This window comes from Macrotis lagotis, chromosome 1 (assembly GCF_037893015.1).
Source record: "Macrotis lagotis isolate mMagLag1 chromosome 1, bilby.v1.9.chrom.fasta, whole genome shotgun sequence".
Classification (NCBI taxonomy): Eukaryota; Metazoa; Chordata; class Mammalia; order Peramelemorphia; family Peramelidae; genus Macrotis; species Macrotis lagotis.
Window position 1 is genome coordinate 780716638 of NC_133658.1, and position 19893 is coordinate 780736530.

The 19893-nt window shown below is 38.6% G+C and overlaps 1 protein-coding gene across 3 annotated transcripts; it reads right to left on the bottom strand.

Moving 5' to 3' along the window:
- Positions 1–2739: 2739 nt before the first annotated feature.
- Positions 2740–19563, bottom strand: MSANTD4 (Myb/SANT DNA binding domain containing 4 with coiled-coils). 3 transcript variants are annotated; one of them, XM_074216588.1, is made up of 4 exons: positions 19353–19563; positions 11648–11688; positions 5648–6267; positions 2740–5140 (listed from the first exon to the last, which is right to left on the bottom strand). In XM_074216588.1, exons 3-4 carry the CDS (start codon positions 6116–6118, stop codon positions 4565–4567), a joined length of 1047 nt encoding a protein of 348 aa, XP_074072689.1. In that variant the 5' UTR covers positions 6119–6267; positions 11648–11688; positions 19353–19563; the 3' UTR covers positions 2740–4564. The 3 variants fall into 3 exon arrangements, with proteins under 3 accessions (XP_074072689.1, XP_074072691.1, XP_074072690.1); XM_074216590.1 differs by lacking the exon at positions 11648–11688; XM_074216589.1 differs by lacking the exons at positions 11648–11688; positions 19353–19563 and having other exon boundaries at positions 5648–11640.
- Positions 19564–19893: the final 330 nt, after the last annotated feature.

Below are 19893 nucleotides of genomic sequence, written 5' to 3' on the forward strand. Positions count from 1 at the left end.
TCCAGAATTTATTTTGAGTAGTTCTTTTAAAGTTGTTTAAAGGGGAATTTTGGGGCCTCACAAAGTTCCTGCCTTATTCAGTCATCTTGGCTCTGCCCTCCTCTCTCTCTCTCTCTCTCTCTCTCTCTCTCTCTCTCTCTCTCTCTCTCTCACACACACACACACACACACACACACACACATAGACAAAAACACATACACATACCCACCCATGAAAACAGAAAGCAACTCAAAAAGTCATCTAATCCAACCCCTTCTCTTCTATCTAGGGGGGAAAAGGAAATCCATAGAGCTGTTAAGCCTTACTGAGAATCACAAGTCGTTTGTGGCAGTACCACTGACTTAGCCCAGGTCTGTGGCTCCAAATTTACTGCTCTTTCACTGCTTTGGGAATGGAGAAGAAAGAACAAATTAAAAACAGTACAAGTTACGGTTGGAAGTAGATTGAACATGAAAAGTGAAGGAAGTGTAAAAAGTGCTATCAGAAAGATTAGGAGGTAGGAACTGAGATTAGGACAAATGATCAATTATGGGAATTGGGAAAAACTCTTATTGCATTGTTTGATCCTAGCCCTGCAGAGCTGGGGAACTGGAGCACCCCTATCTGCTGGTTAGAGACCCTTAAGAGAGGAAGTAGGATCTAAAGCTAGGATCAGAAGCTTGGATCTAAAGACTGAAGCAAGTTTTCTCACAACTGTACATCTCACTGGACCCAATGTCTTATCTAAACATAATCCCCATACTGATCAATTGTTTCCATCTTCCTTTGATTGTTTGTAGACACCTGCAAGGAATGGGACACTGTATTTTCTGAATTCAGGGAATTGCAACCTATTCCCTCTCCCCTTCCCACCTTGGAAAATTTTTTTCATCCAATAGAAACCAGTTTGCCTAATGTTGTATTTTCATTTTAATTAATCGACCTTATTTAATTGTTTTCAGTGTATAAAAGTCTGTCTTCCCTCATATTCATGGTTCAGGTCTAAGCTATGGAGGTCTGGTCCTGGTTTTTTGGGCAATTGTCATGTACTGCTTAGGTAAATCAATATGCTCAAATCAAATCTTTGCATTTCTCAGCCATTTCATGTTTTATATGCCACATACAGGAAGGCAGAGGGGGAAAAAAGAGGATCAATTTGTAGAAAAAAAAGATAACCTTACCTTTTGGTTTTAAGTTTTAGATGACATTAAGACCTCCATGTGAATGTTGTCTTTGGCAGATGAAATACAGGACTATAGCAGAAATTGGAGATTAGATTGCAAGTTTACCCCTGTAGAAGTAGCAGCTGAAGGTAATCATTCATCATTCAATATTCACATTATAAAAAAAAAATCCATTGAGAACTGAAACTGGGGAGCCACAAGTTCAAAAAAGATAAGACTCGGGGGTAGGTAGGTGGCACAATGGATAGAGCATTGGCCCTGGAGTCAGGAGAACCTGAGTTCAAATCTAACCTCAGACACTTAATAATTACCTAGCCGTGTGGCCTTGGGCAAGCCACTTAACCCTACTGCCTTGAAAAAAAAAGGAAAAAAGATAAGACTCAAAGGGGTCTTTGAATCATTTCTTTTTAAGTTTTTGGAAAAAAGGCAAATGGCAAATGGGGATCATTTGTATTTGGGTAAATAGAAATACTATATTTGGATAGCTGACTGTCAAAAAGTAGAGCAATTAATTAAGAGGCACTTGAAATTTATTATAGTGTAAGGGATTAGGGTATAGGGAGGAAATAACTATTTTTCATATGATTTCTATTTTCTATTGATAAGCAACTTAAGTGATACAAGGGGAATAATTCATAAAGGGTTTAAAAAGGTGCTGAGACATAGTACTATACACTGTATAAACAAGAGAGTCAAAAAGGACTATTCTTTTTTTTTAGTTTGTTTTTTTTGCAAGGCAATGGGGTTAAGTGGCTTGCCCAAGGCCACACGGCTAAGTAATCATTAAGTGTCTGAGGCCGGATTTGAACTCAGGTACTCCTGACTCCAGGGCCGGTGCTCTATCCACTGTAATACCTAGCCGCCCCAAAAAGGTCTATTCTTAACAGAAAATCAAACTTTTTTTTGTTTTAGTTCTACTAGGAGGGCTGTTGATTATCAGAGGTCACAAATCAGTCATGAGGGAAATCAATAAAGTATAAAATTAATGGGTTTAAGCATTAATTTTTCTGAGGTTTCATCATTCCAGTGAATACATTCTACTAGTGAAACAAATAATTGGAAACCATGGTGAGTTCAGTAGGAAAAAAAAAAGAGGGGGAGGGCAGAAATGAGGTAGGAATAGGACTAAATCTTCTAAAATTCAGTATTCCAGACTTAGAGTCTAACTTTATATTCTTGTAAAAACTGACTTGGCAAAGAAAAAATAAGAGAAGGGAGTTATGAGAAAGCAGTAAAAATGAAGGGAACAAACATTTATTAAGCACTTTACAAATATTATTTCAGTTGATCCTCTTAACAACCTTGGGAGATAGGTGCTATTGTTATCTCCATTAGAGGTAGACTCAGTTTGGTCCCAGAGGGCAAACCTGGAGCAATGAATGGAAGTGGAAGAGAGGTAAATATAGGTTTGATGAAAAGGAAAAGCTTCTGTTGAATGGGCTGGCTTCAGAGGCAGTGCCCCCCCCCCCCTTTGAAGGTCTTCAATGTTTTGTCCTTCCTTTTTGAAGACCACAACATCTGGAAGGTGATGCCACAAGCGTGTGAATTAAATCTGAGAGGGGGGGGGACTGTGCTAAGTCACCAGTCTCACTTTCTCCTCCAGAATCACCTGGGCCCAGTGGCCAGATATAAGACAGAAGGTCCGGAAATGGCCCTGAATGTGAGGCAATCAGGATTAAGTGACTTGCCCAAGATCACACAGCTAGTAAGAGCCAAGTGTCTGAGGCCACATTCAAACTCCTATCCTCCTGACTCCAAGGTCAGTGCTCTAACCACTATACCACCTAGCTGCCCTTGGAGGTCTTCAAGCAGAAGCTGGCTGACCACTTGCTAAGGATGTCATATAGAGGATTCCACATTATGCATGGTTAGGCCTAGATGGTGGTTATGATCTAATAACTGATTCCTCTCTCAAGAGATCCAGGTCCCAGATTCCACAATCCCCTTCACCTTAGTTGAGCACTCTATGTGAAATAACAGACCCACAGGCCATCAGTATAAGTAAATTTATTTCTATGGCAGAAGTGGTTGTTTCAACAATAGAAAAATAACACTATTTGCAGAGTCAGGAAGTACAAAGATACCTATATACACATAACCTATATATGTGTAACCTATGGCATTTGTTGTTTTACACATCAGCAAGCCATTTTAGATTTTCACAAGGAGCAAAAACACAGCCAGTCAAGTTCTGTCAATGTGTGACATGAAGTAAGTGCTAGGCTTCAGTTCTACAAAACAGAAAATACAAAAGATTGAGTTGAAAGATGTTTCCATTTTCTCTACCCCTCCCTTTTTCTTTTATTTGTTTTAAAGTGAATGTAGTGCTCATGAAAGGTGCTAAATTGATCAATGGAAGACTAATTCCCAGAACCAAACCAGGAAGCAATAGCTCTACACCCCCATCCTACCCACTCTGGTTGGACCAGGAGTCATGACCTGAGCATGGAGGAAGCACCTCCAGTATTAGGGAGAGGGTTTTCACCAATTTAAATAAATCCTTAGTTTCTGTGATTAAATGGGGCACAGAGAAAAAATCCATTTTGTCTTAACAAGTATCATGCACCTCCCCCCAAAAAACCTTTTTTTTAAAAGCCTAAAAATTGCAGCAGAGTTTACACTCACATATAACTGCAAAATTTCTATCATGCTCACCCATTTACTTGTTCCAGTTCTTAGTTAACATGGAGAAGATACATTTTTTGCAAGACTCAAGAAGAAAGGGAGCTAATTTTTCTGCAGCTGTGTCTACACAGGTCTGACACTGACAAAAATATACAAAGTCATCAGGATAAGTTGAACAGTTTTTGAATATAATTCATTTTAGGTAAATCCCTACAGATTCTTGAACTGCTGAGTCTTAAATGGCTGTTTGTGAACTGAAGTGCCTGTGGGGAAAAAGAATTATCACTGGGGGGGGGGGGGGGAGGATTATCATTCAATACACTATAACTACACATTTCTACACATATAATAGTTAATATTTTAGTCATTTAAGTACCTCTACATAAACCAGCATGGATTTATTTTAATTGTCTGTGGTTTTAGAAGCAAAGTTAATATAATACTCAAATTACATAATTAGCCTAGACATGAAGGTGCTTATGAATCCTGGACACGTATTACACAACATCCTAAGTAACATTGCCAAGTGGAAGAGAATAGCACATTTGTTTTTTCTATAGTGAAAAAGCTCTATCACATAAAATATGTACTACCTAGTCACGATGAGTAATTGACTACTACAGCTTTTTTTCCATTTTAAATACACTAACAAACTGACAGAAAAAACAGCTAAAAAAAAGCAACCTTCTCGTTGCTACTAGATTTAGAGAAAGTCTACCTATGACTTATAAACCTTTACATGATGATATCCAATACTTATGGAAACTTAGAAAATTCATTTCAAGTGTCCCTCCCTCTGAATATGGAGTCGTTCTTTTTCTATCTGTAAGCGTTCCTTTTCAATCTGAAGTTTCTCAGATTCAAACTTCAAAAACTGCAACCTGTCTTTTTCTAGTTGCAAGCGTTCTTTCTCAAGTTTCAATTTCTCAGTCTCTAAATCCAGGGGCTGCAGAATGTTTTTTTCTGCCTGGCCAAGATCATTCTCTGGAGCAGGTTTCTCCAAGTGGACAACCTGTAACCTCAACTTTTCTCTTTCGATCTGGAGCCGCTCCTTCTCCACCTGCAGTCTCTCATGCTCCATGTCCAGGTGCCACAGGCGCTCCTTCTCAATCTGTAAGCGCTCTTTCTCGATCTGCAGTCTTTCAGCCTCTATATCCAGCCGCTGTTTTTCTATCTCCAGCTTCTGTTTCTCCAAGTTTATGAGTAAGTAAGAATCATCATAAGCAGACTGAGACTGTATGGAGGAGAGTGTACCAAACTCTTTGATGTGGGGGAAATGATCAAGTTCGTTTTCCCTCTTGGAATCTGGCACCACAGAGGATAACATTTCTTCCTCCTCCACCATTTCAAACTGCAAGGAGGAAAAAAAGGAGTTTTAATTATTTATCTACAATTTCAGAGAAAGCATGTTAATTTCCAACATTGCTTAACCACACAAAATAAAACTGCATAGTAAAAGTGCACAGATGTCAAAACATATGCATTTCAACTTTTAAAAAAATTACGGTCGATAGAGCACTGGCCCTGAAGTCAGGAGGTCCTGAGTTTAAATTCAGCCGCAGGCACTTGATAATAACCTTGCTGTGTGACCTTGGGCAAGTCACTTAACCCCACTACCTTGCAAAAACCAAAAAATAAAAAATAAATTAGGGGGCAGCTAAGGGCAAACCATTTAACCCCATTGCCTTGCAAAAAAAAAAAAAAGAAATAAAAATCTAAAGACTACCATAGGAAAAATGTTTCTATGCATATATCGTTTTGTATTTGAACATATGTGTGTATATGATCGTGTACACACACACACATATATATTCTCCAGTGTGCCAACACTGCATACAGAACCAGGCTAACCACTTACTTCAAAATGTTGTGGACCCTTCTCTTCCTCTTCCTCCTCCTCCTCTTTGATTTCTGTCAAAGAGCCATCTGCTACTTTGAAATCAGCTGTATTTTGCCAGTCCAAATTTGACTCACTTAGAAACAAAATCTTTTCATCCAACTCTTCAGTGAGAGAGTCATTGAAGTCTGGTGAAGAAAGGGGGATGCCAGATTCTACCAGCTTCATGTTTGCCTTCAACCATCTCCTCTTCATAAGGGCTCGCCAGTCAAGGTAGCGTCTTTTCACCTCAGCCCCAGTTCTTTGTTCTCCTTCCCCCACAGCATTCACACATTCAGCAATCTCCTCCCAAGCCTTTCGTTTCATCTCATTAATGGTTGTATTAAGCTGCTTGGAAAATATGACATCTTTCCTCTTTCTAATTTCTTTCAAAAGGGTCTGAGTTTCTTGAACACTAAAATTGCTTTTCCTTTTTCTTTTCAACTGCTTCATTTTTTCCAACTTGAATACAATTTTTACCTTCACAGCAATGTGAAATTATTGAGTGATCACTAGAAAGTACAGAGACCAAAGATAATCCCTAGTTGGCACTTTGTTTTTAAATTATAGCTCTCTACTCAGCTAGAAACACAAGTTAGATCCTAAAGGGAAAAAAGAGTAAAAAAAAAATCAATCAAAAAAATCAAATCAATCTCCATCACATCTAGTACATATTTCCATCTAAACTAACTTTGTTCAACAATCATGAAGAACCATTATGCCAAACAGCCCATTGAGAAGAGACAGAAACAAAGTTGTATTCTTTTATTATTTAAATTTACAGTATAATTTTGGGAGTATAATGGAAGCTCCAATGGGAGGAACCATTCCCAGTCAGCAAAGTGTTGATCTTGGAGTTAAGAAAGCCTACAATTTACTATTGATTATGTGACCCAGGATTAGTCATTTAACTTCTCAGGTTAGCTACTTAGATAGCTACTTAGATTGAAGCTGCAGAGTTGGTGTGGAACTGCATAATTCAAGAAAATTTACTCACCAGAAATTCCCTTTGTCAATAAAATAAACTAAAAGAATAAATGAATAAAATAGGAAAATAAAATAGGAAAAAAACATGATCTTCATTTCCCATGGCATAAATTCTAAACAACTATCACCAAAATGGCTAAGGTTGAAATGATGCTACCACTTAAAAGGCCTCTTTGGTACTTTGGGGTGTAAAGTTAAGTTTTCGGATAAAGAATGGCCAAAAAAACCCCAAGAAAAACTATAAACCACTATTGGAGACTAATCATAATAGTACCTGGTAAGTTACATTGTTGTTTCCTATTTACTTAACTTTTCTTACAAATGTATCATAACGTATGGTTGTACAAGTATTTTCATTCCCATTTTATAGATTATTAAAACACTAAACTCCTAATTTCCTAAATTATCTATGATCATATTGCTATATATTACTAAGTAAATGGTAAAGTTGCAATTTAAATCCAGATTTTCTAACTCTAATTCCAATCCTCATTCTAAGACTTTCTCTAACAATGAAAATGGGCTATTTATCTGATCAGTTTTCATGGGGTTAAGTGACTTGCTTATAGCCAAGCAGCTGGTATGTACCAGAAGAAAACCCAGGTCTACCTAACTCCAATGTTGGTCCTTTATCTACTATTTGGCATTGTCTTTTCATGCCTCCAAACCAACAGATAAAATTTGCTGAGAATAACATATATAAAATATGGTTTGTAAACATGGGAAAGGGGATTCCCTACTCTCTCACTAAATGTTCACTTCTATATTAAGATTAGTAACTCCAGTGGAATTTCTCCTTCCCATCAAAGTATATATTAGTGTGTGCATATATATATATATATATATGCATATTACATATATGATGCTTGTATAATATATCTCATATATGTATGCACTGGAATATACCTATATACACATAGTTATTATGTATGTTAAATATGCATATTCAATAATTCCAGATGTCTTTTGAGTTTCCTAACAGTTTGATTTTATGATTTCCTATTATCTCCTCTTCTTAAGGCCCTAACACATTACACAGAGTACTATAAAATATAGTTAGCACTTTTATCAGCAGCAATCATTAAAGTGACATCCAATGCTTTTCTCTTGTAAACTTCACAAGAGCCTGAATCTCAAAACAGGGTCAGGGATCATCAAAATAATAGAAAAGTAAGCAGGGTTAAAAATGGTACCATTGAAATGTATTTAATAATGTATTAAGAAATTAAAATATTAATCAAACTGTTAACAATGGAGTGGATTCTTTTCTAAGTATGTTATAGCAGATATATTGCATGTAATAATTATATAATAATTGACCTATTCCATTTCTGGTTTGCTCTAACTATCAGATTTTTCCTTTATGTAAAGACTAGATTTGCTTCTGTAATTTCCACTAGTTGCATGTAATTCTGGCTTCTAGGACCAAACAAAAACCTTCCTTCATTACTGCCCTTTAGACGTTTCAAGATCCTATAACATCCCTTGGAAGTTTTCTCTTCTCCAAACTAGACATAATCAGTTCCTTCATATAATCCTCATATGTTGAAGCTCAAGGTCTTTCTAGACATCCTCTGAATGTCAATTTCCAAATAAGGGTCACAGCTAAATAGATAGACAAGACAGACATACATACACACACACACACACGCGCATGCATATATATATATATATATATATATATATATGTATGTATGTATGTATGTATATAGAAATCTCCACAAAATTCTATATTCCTATTTTCAAAATCAATAGTTGTTAATAGTACAATAATGGGAAGCCTGAGAATTTCTAATATTAAAAAAATAATTAATTCTCATGCTCAAAAATACTGGGAGCCATTGAACTAGCTAGTCTTTAAAGGTCTCTTCTAGCTCTAAACCTATGAACTCACAGGAAACTATCAATTTGTAACAATACAACTGACAGTGATTTCAGAGGAAAGCACAATAAAAAAATAACAACTCTTGTTGTTGACAATGATATTTTTTAAAAAATTATCACAGGATATCTTAAAGAAGCTTCCAGAAAGTCACTGGGAAAATTAAAGAGAACTTTGTGAATTGCAGAAGCTGAAGAAGTTACATTCTGATAAGGTCTGTTCCAGGTCTCAATCTAAAGGCCTATAATTTTTCACCCTCTAGATAGACAGCCATTCTTAGCAGTCTTTACCACTAATGATAAAGCCATACAGGATCGGGAAGTCAATAAGTCTGAGCTTTGCCCCAGCTCAGTGTCGCCTTACAAGATTTCACTTGGCTGACTTCCTTTGACTGCCAAATCCTGCTATCCCATAACTCTGGAAGAAATATGTCTGACTCAACTATACTTCACATTTCTGTACCTAATCATTTATTCTATTAAAAAATCCATTTTTATTCTATTAACATTTAATCAGTCTACAATATGGGAATTTGGTGAGTAAATGGCCACAAGTTTGCTGAATATGAAAATCTGATTTGACAGCATTGGTCCAGAGTATCCTAGATGTTGGCCAATACTCCCAACTTGCTGAAGACATTTGTTTAATTATTTAACAGCCCCTTATCCCCATTGTACATGCAACTAATTTGCAGGGGCATTGAGAAATATTTTAAATTTTGGAAGAAACATACTATTTTAACGTAGATCAGAGTTCCAATTTTAAATTGTACCACAGTCCTTTTGATGACATTCTTTAATTCATATTGTTTTGTTTACTCATACTTCCAGCTACATTGGTAACTCCTTGAAATCCATTTGCTTAATCTTTGCAAAACTTGTTCGGTGTGTGATTTAAAAAAAAAAAATCAATGCAGATGGGGCAGCTAGGTGGCATCAGCCCTGGAGTCAGGAAGACCCAAGTTCAAAGCCAGCCTCTGACATTTGTTATTCATTAGCTGTGTGACCTTGGGCAAGTCACTTTAACCCCACTGCCCCAACCAAAAAAAATCAATACAGAAGAGGAAAAAAATGTGTGGTACCCACAATCAGCTTCCAATTATACAGTACCCAACAAGTACACATATTGAAGTTACTTAAGACTGAAAGAAAAACAATTTTTTAAGTTTATTTATAAAAATACATATAGTTAATATATAGATATATGTGTATGTATTTTTCAAACAGTTACTAAGGTGTTAGGATATAAATCATCTTTAAATTGTTTGAACCCAACCACTGAATAAATATAACTGTTTGAAACTTCTTTTAGCTGCTGGTACCATGAAAAAATTCCTAAGGTACTAAGAGCAATGTGAGTCAACAAAGTTTGGGAAAGTTTGGGAACCTCTAAGTCAAAGTTTGAAGTTCAAAGTTTAAAAAAAAAAGGTTAATTTTTTAAATTAATTTTTAAAAAGTTCCTTAGGAAATTATTTTAAAGTATTTTTCACTCTATCCACCTTTAGTTCAAAACTTTGGGGTCTAAATACCAAAACACCATGAAAGGCTGTCATAATTTAAAACACAAGCATATAATAACAACAAATGCACTCAAAGGTTTGAACTATCAAATAGTTAATTGTGCTTTTATAACTTTCTGTAAGAAATAACTATTGTCAGATATTATTCATATTTTGCTGTTACTGTTTTTCAAATACTTTCCCCTACTAGAATATTTTGAATAAAAAATAGAAATAAAATCTATATTCTAAACCATTGAATAAAGAGACTTAAAACCCTAATTTTGCAGATGAGGAAATTGAAGTTAGAGATAGTTTCACTTTTTATTTAAAAAAATCACACTACTCAAGCTAATAGCCTTTAGAAAACACTACAGAGCAATAATGAAGCAATCTCTGAGGAATGAGCAAGATGATTTAATAAACTCATCTATAATTCCTAGGTCTATGCAATATAAAACAAGACTGCATAGTTAGTATTGTGAATAAATCAGATATTTTTAGAAAACTGTCCCCTTCATTATCTGTGAAAGAAGAAAAATAATAATAAAAAAATATTTGTGTCATATAAAAAGTTTTAAGTAATCCTTCCATTATGTTTGTTACTGCTCAATGTATTACTGTGCATTCAATTGACCTAGGTTACCTAAAAAAGATGTCAAACTTGAAATTTTCAAAGAAGAATAAGAAAAATAGGTGAAAGGTTGGGATTAAAACAAAGATTAATGTGTGCCCTGGTAATTGTAGAAGCAATTGGGGCAGGTGGGAAGAACAAGAGCAAAATGATAGAAAACCCCAAATATGAGCTATTACCATGTACTTAAGAAAGGGACAAGGATCCATCTTGAAGAATCTGTTAGTTGTTTAGGCAAGGACTGTAAAGAGTTAATATTTACTGTTAAGGAAAATCTTCCTGACTGCCAAAGGTGGCCAAAGACTAGAAAAATGCAACCAAGTCAGGTTAAAATATTCTTTTCTGAAAGTCTTTTTTTCTTTTTTGTAAAATATAAAGGACACAGAGTTAGAGATGTGTTATTGTGATGTGCTATTTGGGGAATGGGGAAGGATGAAGAAGTTACAATGGGCAAGGTCAACCAAGGTCTACCATATCTCATAATTCTCTCTCCAGTCTGGAAGTTGCTGTTTTGCAAAAAAAAAAAAAAAAAGCAGGAATTCTGCTCCAATAAGTCTCTTATTCACGTGCATCTCAAGGCACAGTTAGGTGGTGCAACAGGGCACCAGTCCTGGAATCAGGAGGACCTGAATTCAAATTCTGCCTTAGACACTTAATAATTACCTAGTTCTATCACCTTGGGCAAGTCTTTTAACCTCATTGCCTTGCCAAAAAAAAAAACAAAAAAAGTTTTTAAAAAGTTCATCAAGCCCAATGAGTAGCTCAGACTAACTGACTCTGATGAAGTCAAGTGCCTCTCCAACCCTATCCAAAGTGTAAAAAAGGAGACACCTTGAGGGAAGGAGAACTGAACTCAGCTAAGGGGATTGTTAAGTCCTTAAAAAAAATTAGAATTAACTTAGGTATTGCAAGTTGAGGGGGGAGATGAAAAAGGGAGACAGTTGTTTGTTTAAGCAAAATACATAACAGTTTAATAATTACCTATCTGTATGACCTTGGGCAAGTCACTTAACCCCATTGCCCTGCAAAAAAAATAGGTAACAGTTAAACAAAAGTCAAATACTTTTTGTCTTTAAAAATATATTTATTTTTCCAACTACATGCAAAGATAGTTTTCAACATTTTTTGTAAAGTTTTGAGTTTCACGTTTTTTCTCTCTCTTCTTCTCCCTTCCCCAAAAGCAATCTAATATAAACTACACATATATAACTAAATTAAACTAGAATAAGCATACTCTTGACCAAGGTTCTGTACTTCCTGGTGTTGGCTGGTTAACAAGTTTGAAGGAAACATCATAATCATCACATGAGCTTTGCTGAGAGATCTAATCACAGAACTATACAGGAGCAACAAAAAAAAAAAAAAAAAAGAACAGAAACAAAGAAATAGAAACACCAAACACAATAATTATTGTCTTTTCTTTCTGGAAGAAGCTTCCTACTTAAGTATGGTACTCCCCAGTGAATGGTAGCAATCCCCTACAAAACCATTGAAGAAGTTGTAAACACAGCATCTAGCAAGTATTTTATCAGAGTATCCTCAGTGACCTAAAATACAAGAAAAGAGTCAAATCTGGTAAAGTGAAGGTTGATGGAGAATGGTAGAGATTGACATATGATAGTGAAAGTTTTAACAGTAAAAATCTTTCTGTTACATAAGAAATATTTTTAATTCCATTTTAGTAAGAATTTTTATTACAAAAGAAGACTTTCAAAATTCAGAAGTCATATTCAGATTCTAATGTGAGAAGAATTTAAGTTATTTATTGAGAGCTTATTATGTCATAAGTTAGCATAAGGGAAAAAATAGAAAATCTATAAGACATAGCTATAGAATTCTTTCATGCACATTTACATTTCTAAGTATGTATGTATATGACTACCTATGTGTATATAAAAATATAGAAGGTTTAAATATGGTATAGCCTGAAAATAGTGGAATGAAAAATTCCTGGTCCAATTCTTCCAAATAGATTTTTTATTGTTGTTGGTATGTCTACAATAGTATGATTACTAACAATTCTCTCCATCCTTGAATGCTTCTCCTCTCTTGAATTTGCTGATGTCTGAAAGTAAGCAGACTATTCATTTCCAGTAGTATGAACAATCCTTCTAAGGTAATTACAGTTTAAAAAGTATTTTCTTCCATAGGGGCATAAAGATGGAATTTAAGAGACATTAGGTGGAAACAGTGAATTCACAACATCCCTAAATAGCAATGTTTATAGCCTCTCCATTTTAGTATATATTAGCAAATGCAAAACCCTTAAGGAAAAACTTTGAATAATATTCCATTATTACTATTTCAAAGGATTTTGTGATGTTTCATTTTTATTTCTAGGTTCTAGCAATTTCCCTTGTTTTGTTGTCCTTATGTGGTTAATATCATTTTGAAAAATTCCCCTATTGTGCTCTCTTTATTCTAAGCATTCATGTGGAATAACTATCTTCTGAATTGCAATGAGGCACTGCTGGGATGGAGGTCAGTAAGAACTAGATTCAGAAGGGCAGAAAATGAACACTTTGGGGATAAAAATCTGGTTTCACAAAAATTTGCAGAGAATGCAAAAGCTAAAGCAGAAAATGGACCAATAAGCAAACTTGCTAAAACAAACTATCTTTTAAGAACTCCCAAGAGATATTTAAGTTTCAAACTAAAATCAACTAGGTAAGAAAATTATTTGAAAAGCTTTTATAACATTTCCTGTACTGGTGTTTATATTGACCTTTATTATTATCAAAAGTACAGTTTATTCTTGAACACATAAAAATATATAGAATTTTAATATTTACAATGTGTTCCTAGATTAAGATACTATCTAGAACCAAGAATTATTAAATTTTAATGAAAGAAGAAAATGGAATCTTGGTATACCATAAACACAGATAAATAATATGGACCTTAAGTTAGACACTTCTAGAAGTTTAAATTGTGTAGTACCACCTCATCCTTACTGTGATAAGCCAGAGTTGGTAAATTTGGCTGATCCAATATTTTATATAAAAACATCAAAATGGATAAATAACACAATTCTTATAACACTCAAGATACATCATAGAAAAGAAGCAATTTTGATTTAAAAGTCATTCCTTTATTTATCCAGTTTACAGAGAGGCTCTGAGTGATGTCATGACTATTATCTTCCTTTCATGCTTCCTGGTCACAAGAGACCTTGAAGAAAAATTGTTTCTGTTAGTATAGCCTCCTCTACTTAAAAGCTAACTCTTGCCATGGGATAAGTTCTTCTTTTGGCTTTGGAAAGCTCTCTCTCATTTGCTTTGTATGTTCCCTATCATGGAACACATAGCAGACATACAGACACTAACAAGCCCTGATTGGCAAGAAAGTTTACAAAATCTGTTTTCAGCAGCAAGTCCTCTTTTGAAAGAAAAGACTTATCCCCACACTCTGAACTTCAAGATCCTAGTAATGCCCCCCATAAGTTAATTTAGTGGAGCCAATCCACACTCTGTATTAAAAAAACATTGCTTTAAGTCTCTCCAAACTACAAAGTGAGGCAGAGATGTAAAAAATAAAGTCAAAATACTTGTATGAATGTAATTCATTACCAGATTCGGTTCATTCAGGATTGGCACAAGACCTAGAAAAACTATTTTAGAGGGATGAAAGTGTATCAGAAAATATTGGATCATTTGGTATTTCAAAAGATATAAGTATCTCAAACTTAGCATGTAAAAACTGAACTCACCATCTTTTCCCAAAAATCCACTCCTCTTCCAAACCTCTTATTTACATCTAAGGATTAGTGATAACACTCAACTTTGGAGTCATCCTCAACTTTTCTCTCTCCTTCAGCCACATATGCAACACCAACAGCCAAGGATTGTCCATTTTATCACCCAATATATCTTGCATAATCCCCTTCTTTCCACTCCTGTAAGTAGCCCCCCCCAAGTTCAAACCACCATTTTCATTACTCATGTAAAATATTGAAATTGACTAATTGATCTCTTTGACTCAAATTTGCTCCTTCTCCAATTTTTTCCTCCATATAGCTATAATATATGGAGTGATATTTCTAAAATACAAGTCTGACTTTTTCATTCCAAAACTCACTCCTTAGCTGCTTTTATATGTATGCTATCTCCTCCCATTACAATATGAATTCTTCTGTTTGGCCATTTACAACCTGGCTCCAACATATCCTTTCAGCAAAACTGATTTTTATGCTGTTCCTTACATAGAATATTCAGTCTCTAATCTCCTTTTCCTTGCACAGTCCATAGATACTTATTACTATTCTGTGCTAAGAATTGGGGATACAAAGAAAAATAATACAGTCCCTGTTTTGAGTTCATAATTTAATAGGGAAAAGCACATGCAAATAGAGGGATGGCACTAGAATTAAGAGGAATAATAAAGGGCTTCCTATAAAAAAAATGAGATCCAAGTAAATCAGGAGGCAGAGATGGGTGGGAATCAAATTCCTGATATAAGGGACAGTCAATAAAAATGGCTGTAGTTGAAAGACAGTGAGTGTCCTGTGTGAGGAACAACAAGAAGGCCATCATCTCTGGATTGTAGGGTAAGTGGGAAGGTGAAGGTAGATGGGTTTTAGAAAGGTGGGCTGGGGCAGGTTGATTATTTTGGCAGTTGAGTGGAGGATAGAATAGAACAGAGAGAGAGGCTTCTGTCCAAAAGACCACCAGCAAGACACTGCAGTTGATCAAGTGATAAGGGTCTTCGGTGGATGGTCACAAGGTCAAAAGGAGGGAAGGGAGAGAATTCAAGAAATGCAAAAAAGGAAAATCAACAGTCTCACTGTAGGAAGCTGAGAAAGCTGAAAGCAACTCCATTTTGTCTGCAGTTCCTCTCCCTTTCCTCAGACCATTTGTATTGTAGTCCCCACCCTGTCTTTGACCTTCCTTTCTGCTGAGACAGCAAATATCCAGACTAGTCCTATGTCTTAATGAGATGACAGTTAACCTGAAGAACTGTTCCGGTGACAAACCCCAGCAATAGGCCTTGCCTAATAAATGAATGTCACATCCCCTATTCCTACCCTGTAACCCCCCCAGCCACAAGCCCAGTGTAATCCCCAAGGACCCCCTACCCAATTATGACCTAAACTCAAATCTACATTATATATGTGTATATATATATATATATATATACATATATATATGTATATATATATATATATATATATATATATATATATAATCCTTTTTGTTCCTTTGGTGGGTGGGGCTCTCACATTTCCAAGCTCAATAACCACTACCCCCCCCCCCCCGGGGTTCTTAATTTTCTGGTTCTGTTTCTGATCTTAATTTGTTCTGACACCAATAATCTTACTCATGCCATCCTCCCCAAACCAGTAATCTAATTCCTATTCACTATGGCCCAGAATCTCCATTTCCCTTCAAAATTCAACTCAAGTGTGCCTTCTACATGAAACTGTTTCCCAAAGTAATGCCACCCACAAACATTACCTTGAAGTCATATGCATATGTGTTTACGTTTACTTTTATAAGTATGCTATCCCCTCCCGATACAATATAAACTCTGTGGACAAGGACTGATATTTTCTTTCTTATAGACCTTGTACCTAGGTTGGTATCTGCCTGACACTTAATAAATGACTTTTTGATAGATAACAATACTAAAAACAGAGACACGTATGGCAGCCAACACATGACTTAGGAGATAAATCCTAAATTGTTGCCAGAGGCAAACTGTGGTTAGCTGACTTGTTCAGTTTTTTAAAAAGGTTAAGAAGCATCAGAGGCAGGATAATAATTCTTACAGCTCTTTGGCAGATTGGATGCTGGCTTTTCTTGGTCATGTGCTGATTTCTGCATTTAAAATGACCTGTGAACAATGTCTCCAATAATACATTACAGGACTTCCATGCCTGTCCATCTTTTGAAGTTTTGTCCAAATTTTCCCATAAGTCTTTCTCACTGAGTTCACCCAATAAGTTGGGAACTTTTTTGTCTGCTCATGACATTTCCAGGATAACAATGGCTGATCCTCACTCTTAACATTTAATCAGTATATCTTTGTGCAAGAGGTGATATTTGTTTTAACCAATTAGGATTTTTAGAGGTGTAAATTGGAACAATGGAAAATGGTGGACAGGAGGTAGAGTAGAGGGAGACTGTCAAGCTTATGGAATAGTATTGGGAAAGTATAGTGCAATGTCAGAAAAGGAGAGTATGGTTTCAGATGTCAAATTTGTTTGGAGGTGAGGCTGTAATTTAATTTGGAGTTAGGCTGTAGAAGACTTAATATGTTAGCCTCTCATAACCAGCTCAAAATTCCTTTCTTGAAAAATCTAGGACTAGTCAATTCCCTAAGAACAAGGTCCATAAATGTTCACATTTTTTAAAGTTCAAGCATTTTATCTCATTCTGATAGCCAGCAATGACTTCAATGTACTAAGAATTAAAAAAAAAAGGCAGTTGGTATAAATTATCAGAACTGACAATAGAAAGGTAAATATAGCCCCTGATTAATTTACTAATTGTTTCCATTTGTGGACCTGCTATACATATTTCATGCTCTGCTCTTCTTTGTATGCAAAGTTGAATAGTGATAGGATTACTGTTACCTATGACAATACTTACTGCACATTTTTGAACATTATTTTCTGATTTGTCAAGTACTTACCATTTGCAGAGTCTGCAGACAGCTCAGCTTCCTCATTTTTTTTTACTTAAAGCCTTTGAAAAAAAATAATCTAACCTGCTCCCTAATGTAGCCCTGGAAACTTGGCTACGAGCCCCCGCCATTGTCTGAATTTCTGCTTCAGACCGGTTATCCTGCCAACTCATCTCTGCTGGGTTGTCCCAGTTCAGCTCTCCTCCCAAGAGTTGCCTAGGTAGGAGGAATTCTGCCACTGAGTCTCTTACTCACAATCTTCAAAAAACGTGAAAAGATGAAAGACTTCTGAGTGTTGCTGCTCTATTTTTAAACCCTAATAACTAATTGAAGGAAAGAATCAGTACTTTCTGTCTCTCCAGTTTAATTTTCTTTCTCCCCTCCCCAAAACACAGAAATTACCTCATCAAAGGTACAAATCATGAGGACAAGGGATTTATTTATTTATTTGTTTGTTTATTTTACCATTTGTCCCTTAAAGGGATGTTTTCTAGCAAAAGGTCTTCGTTTTTTCTGAAGGGTGATAGGAAAGCACTGGCACTTCCATCAGTTTTTGGAGACAGAATTTCTTGAACATAAAGAATAGCTGGTAGACAGAATTAGACGATTTGGAAGTAACTACAGTAAATTCTGGTTGGTAACATTCCTTCAAAAGATTCTAAAAAGGGCATTAGTTAAGCTATACTACAAGAAAATAACTATAAACACTAAATCCAAAGGAAAAGTCAACAAAGTGCATGGAGGGACTAATTTTTGCACATCCCTGCATTCTTACATAAGGGGGGGGGGGGGGGTAAGAAGGGGGTGAACCGATGAGGATCATCTTCCATGCAATGAGCTGAAGTTCCTCGCCACAAAGGCGGGCTGTCCTGGCATCAAGTTGTCCTCCGATTATTACTGTCACCAGAGTTTCTGACTAGGAACCCTGGGCCACGCCGGGCTGGGTCACCGCTGCTGGTCACCTCACCGCGGGGTATCCCTGAGGGAAGAGGCTGGGAAGCAGCTGGGGGTGCAGCTGGGGTGCAGCTGGGGTGAAGCTGGGGATGGAGCTGGGGTGAAGCTGGGGGTGCAGCTGGGATGGAGCTGGGGTGCAGCTGGGGTGAAGCTGGGGGTGAAGTTGGGATGGAGCTGGGGTGCAGCTGGGGTGAAGCTGGGGGTGAAGTTGGGATGGAGCTGGGGTGCAGCTGGGGTGAAGCTGGGGATGGAGCTGGGGTGCAGCTGGGGTGAATCTGGGGGTGCAGCTGGGATGGAGCTGGGGTGCAGCTGGGGTGAAGCTGGGGGTGCAGCTGGGATGGAGCTGGGGTGCAGCTGGGGTGAAGCTGGGGATGGAGCTGGGGGTGCAGCTGGGATGGAGCTGGGGTGCAGATGGGGGTGCAGCTGGGATGAAGCTGGGGTGCAGCTGGGGGTGCAGCTGGGATGGAGCTGGGGGTGGAGCTGGGATGGAGCTGGGGTGCAGCTGGGATGGAGCTGGGGGTGGAGCTGGGATGGAGCTGGGGGTGCAGCTGGGATGAAGCTGGGGTGCAGCTGGGATGAAGCTGAGGTGCAGCTGGGATGGAGCTGGGGTGCAGCTGGGGTGCATCTGGGGGTGCAGCTGGGGATGGAGCTGGGGTGCAGCTGGGGTGCAGCTGGGGATGGGCATTTCGGCTTGGTTTGGGGGGTGGGGAGGGGCCTTCTTTGTAGGGGGGCAGGGCCGCAGGAAGGGGCTCCGGGGAGCAAAGCCCCAGGTCGGGGGTCAGTGTGGGGGATGGGGCAGGTCGCGCTTGTGGCGGGCGGTGCTTGGCCGGGGTCACCGGGGCGGGGCCGGGAGGGGGCCGGAGCCTGCAGCCGCCGAGGGTGGCAGCGTCCGGCTGGTGGGCTCTGGGTCCGCCCGGCCCGGCTAAGGTCAGCAGGCCTCCCGGGCCCGCGCCCCCCACCCCTTTCTCCGCAGGGTTCGGAGAGGAGGCGCTCGGCGGCCTGGCACCGCGCAGACAGCCCGGGCCGCGGCCTCACCTGCCGGGCAGAGCCGCGCCCCTCCCCGGCTTCCACCTGCACAGGAGGATCCCCCCCGGCGGGGAGCACTCACCTGCTTGGCCCCACCTGCACCTCCGGAACTTCTCCTCCAGGAAAATAAATAAATTATGCCACCTCTTTGCTCTCCGGCCCTGCCGTCCTCTGCCCGCCCCGCTCTACCTCTCCGGCGTCCCCACGGGCGGAGGCCGCCGTCACTCAGCCGCTCTCGTCAGGCCATTGGTTCGGACCGCCCTGTCACTCCGGCTCATCCGCCCGCCCCCGGGCCCGGCGTCACAATGGGAATCGAACTCACGAACCGGTCCCCGGATTCTTTCTCGGGAATGCTGCGGCTCCCGAATCCGCCCGTTCCCCTAACGCGCGTTCCCGTTGGCGCAGGCCGCCGTCCGTCACGGGAGTTCTCGACGGGGATTGGTCCCCTGCGATCTCCAACTGTGCGGGGTTGAAACGAGGTGAAGGCAGCCGAGCGTCTCCCGTGACCCGGCTCGCTCCGGCTGGGCTGGGCCGGGTGCCCCTCTGGGTACCCCTCTGGGTGCCCCTCTGGGTGCCCCTCCGGGTCATAGGAAGGAGACAAATGGCAGGGGGAGGAGAGAAGC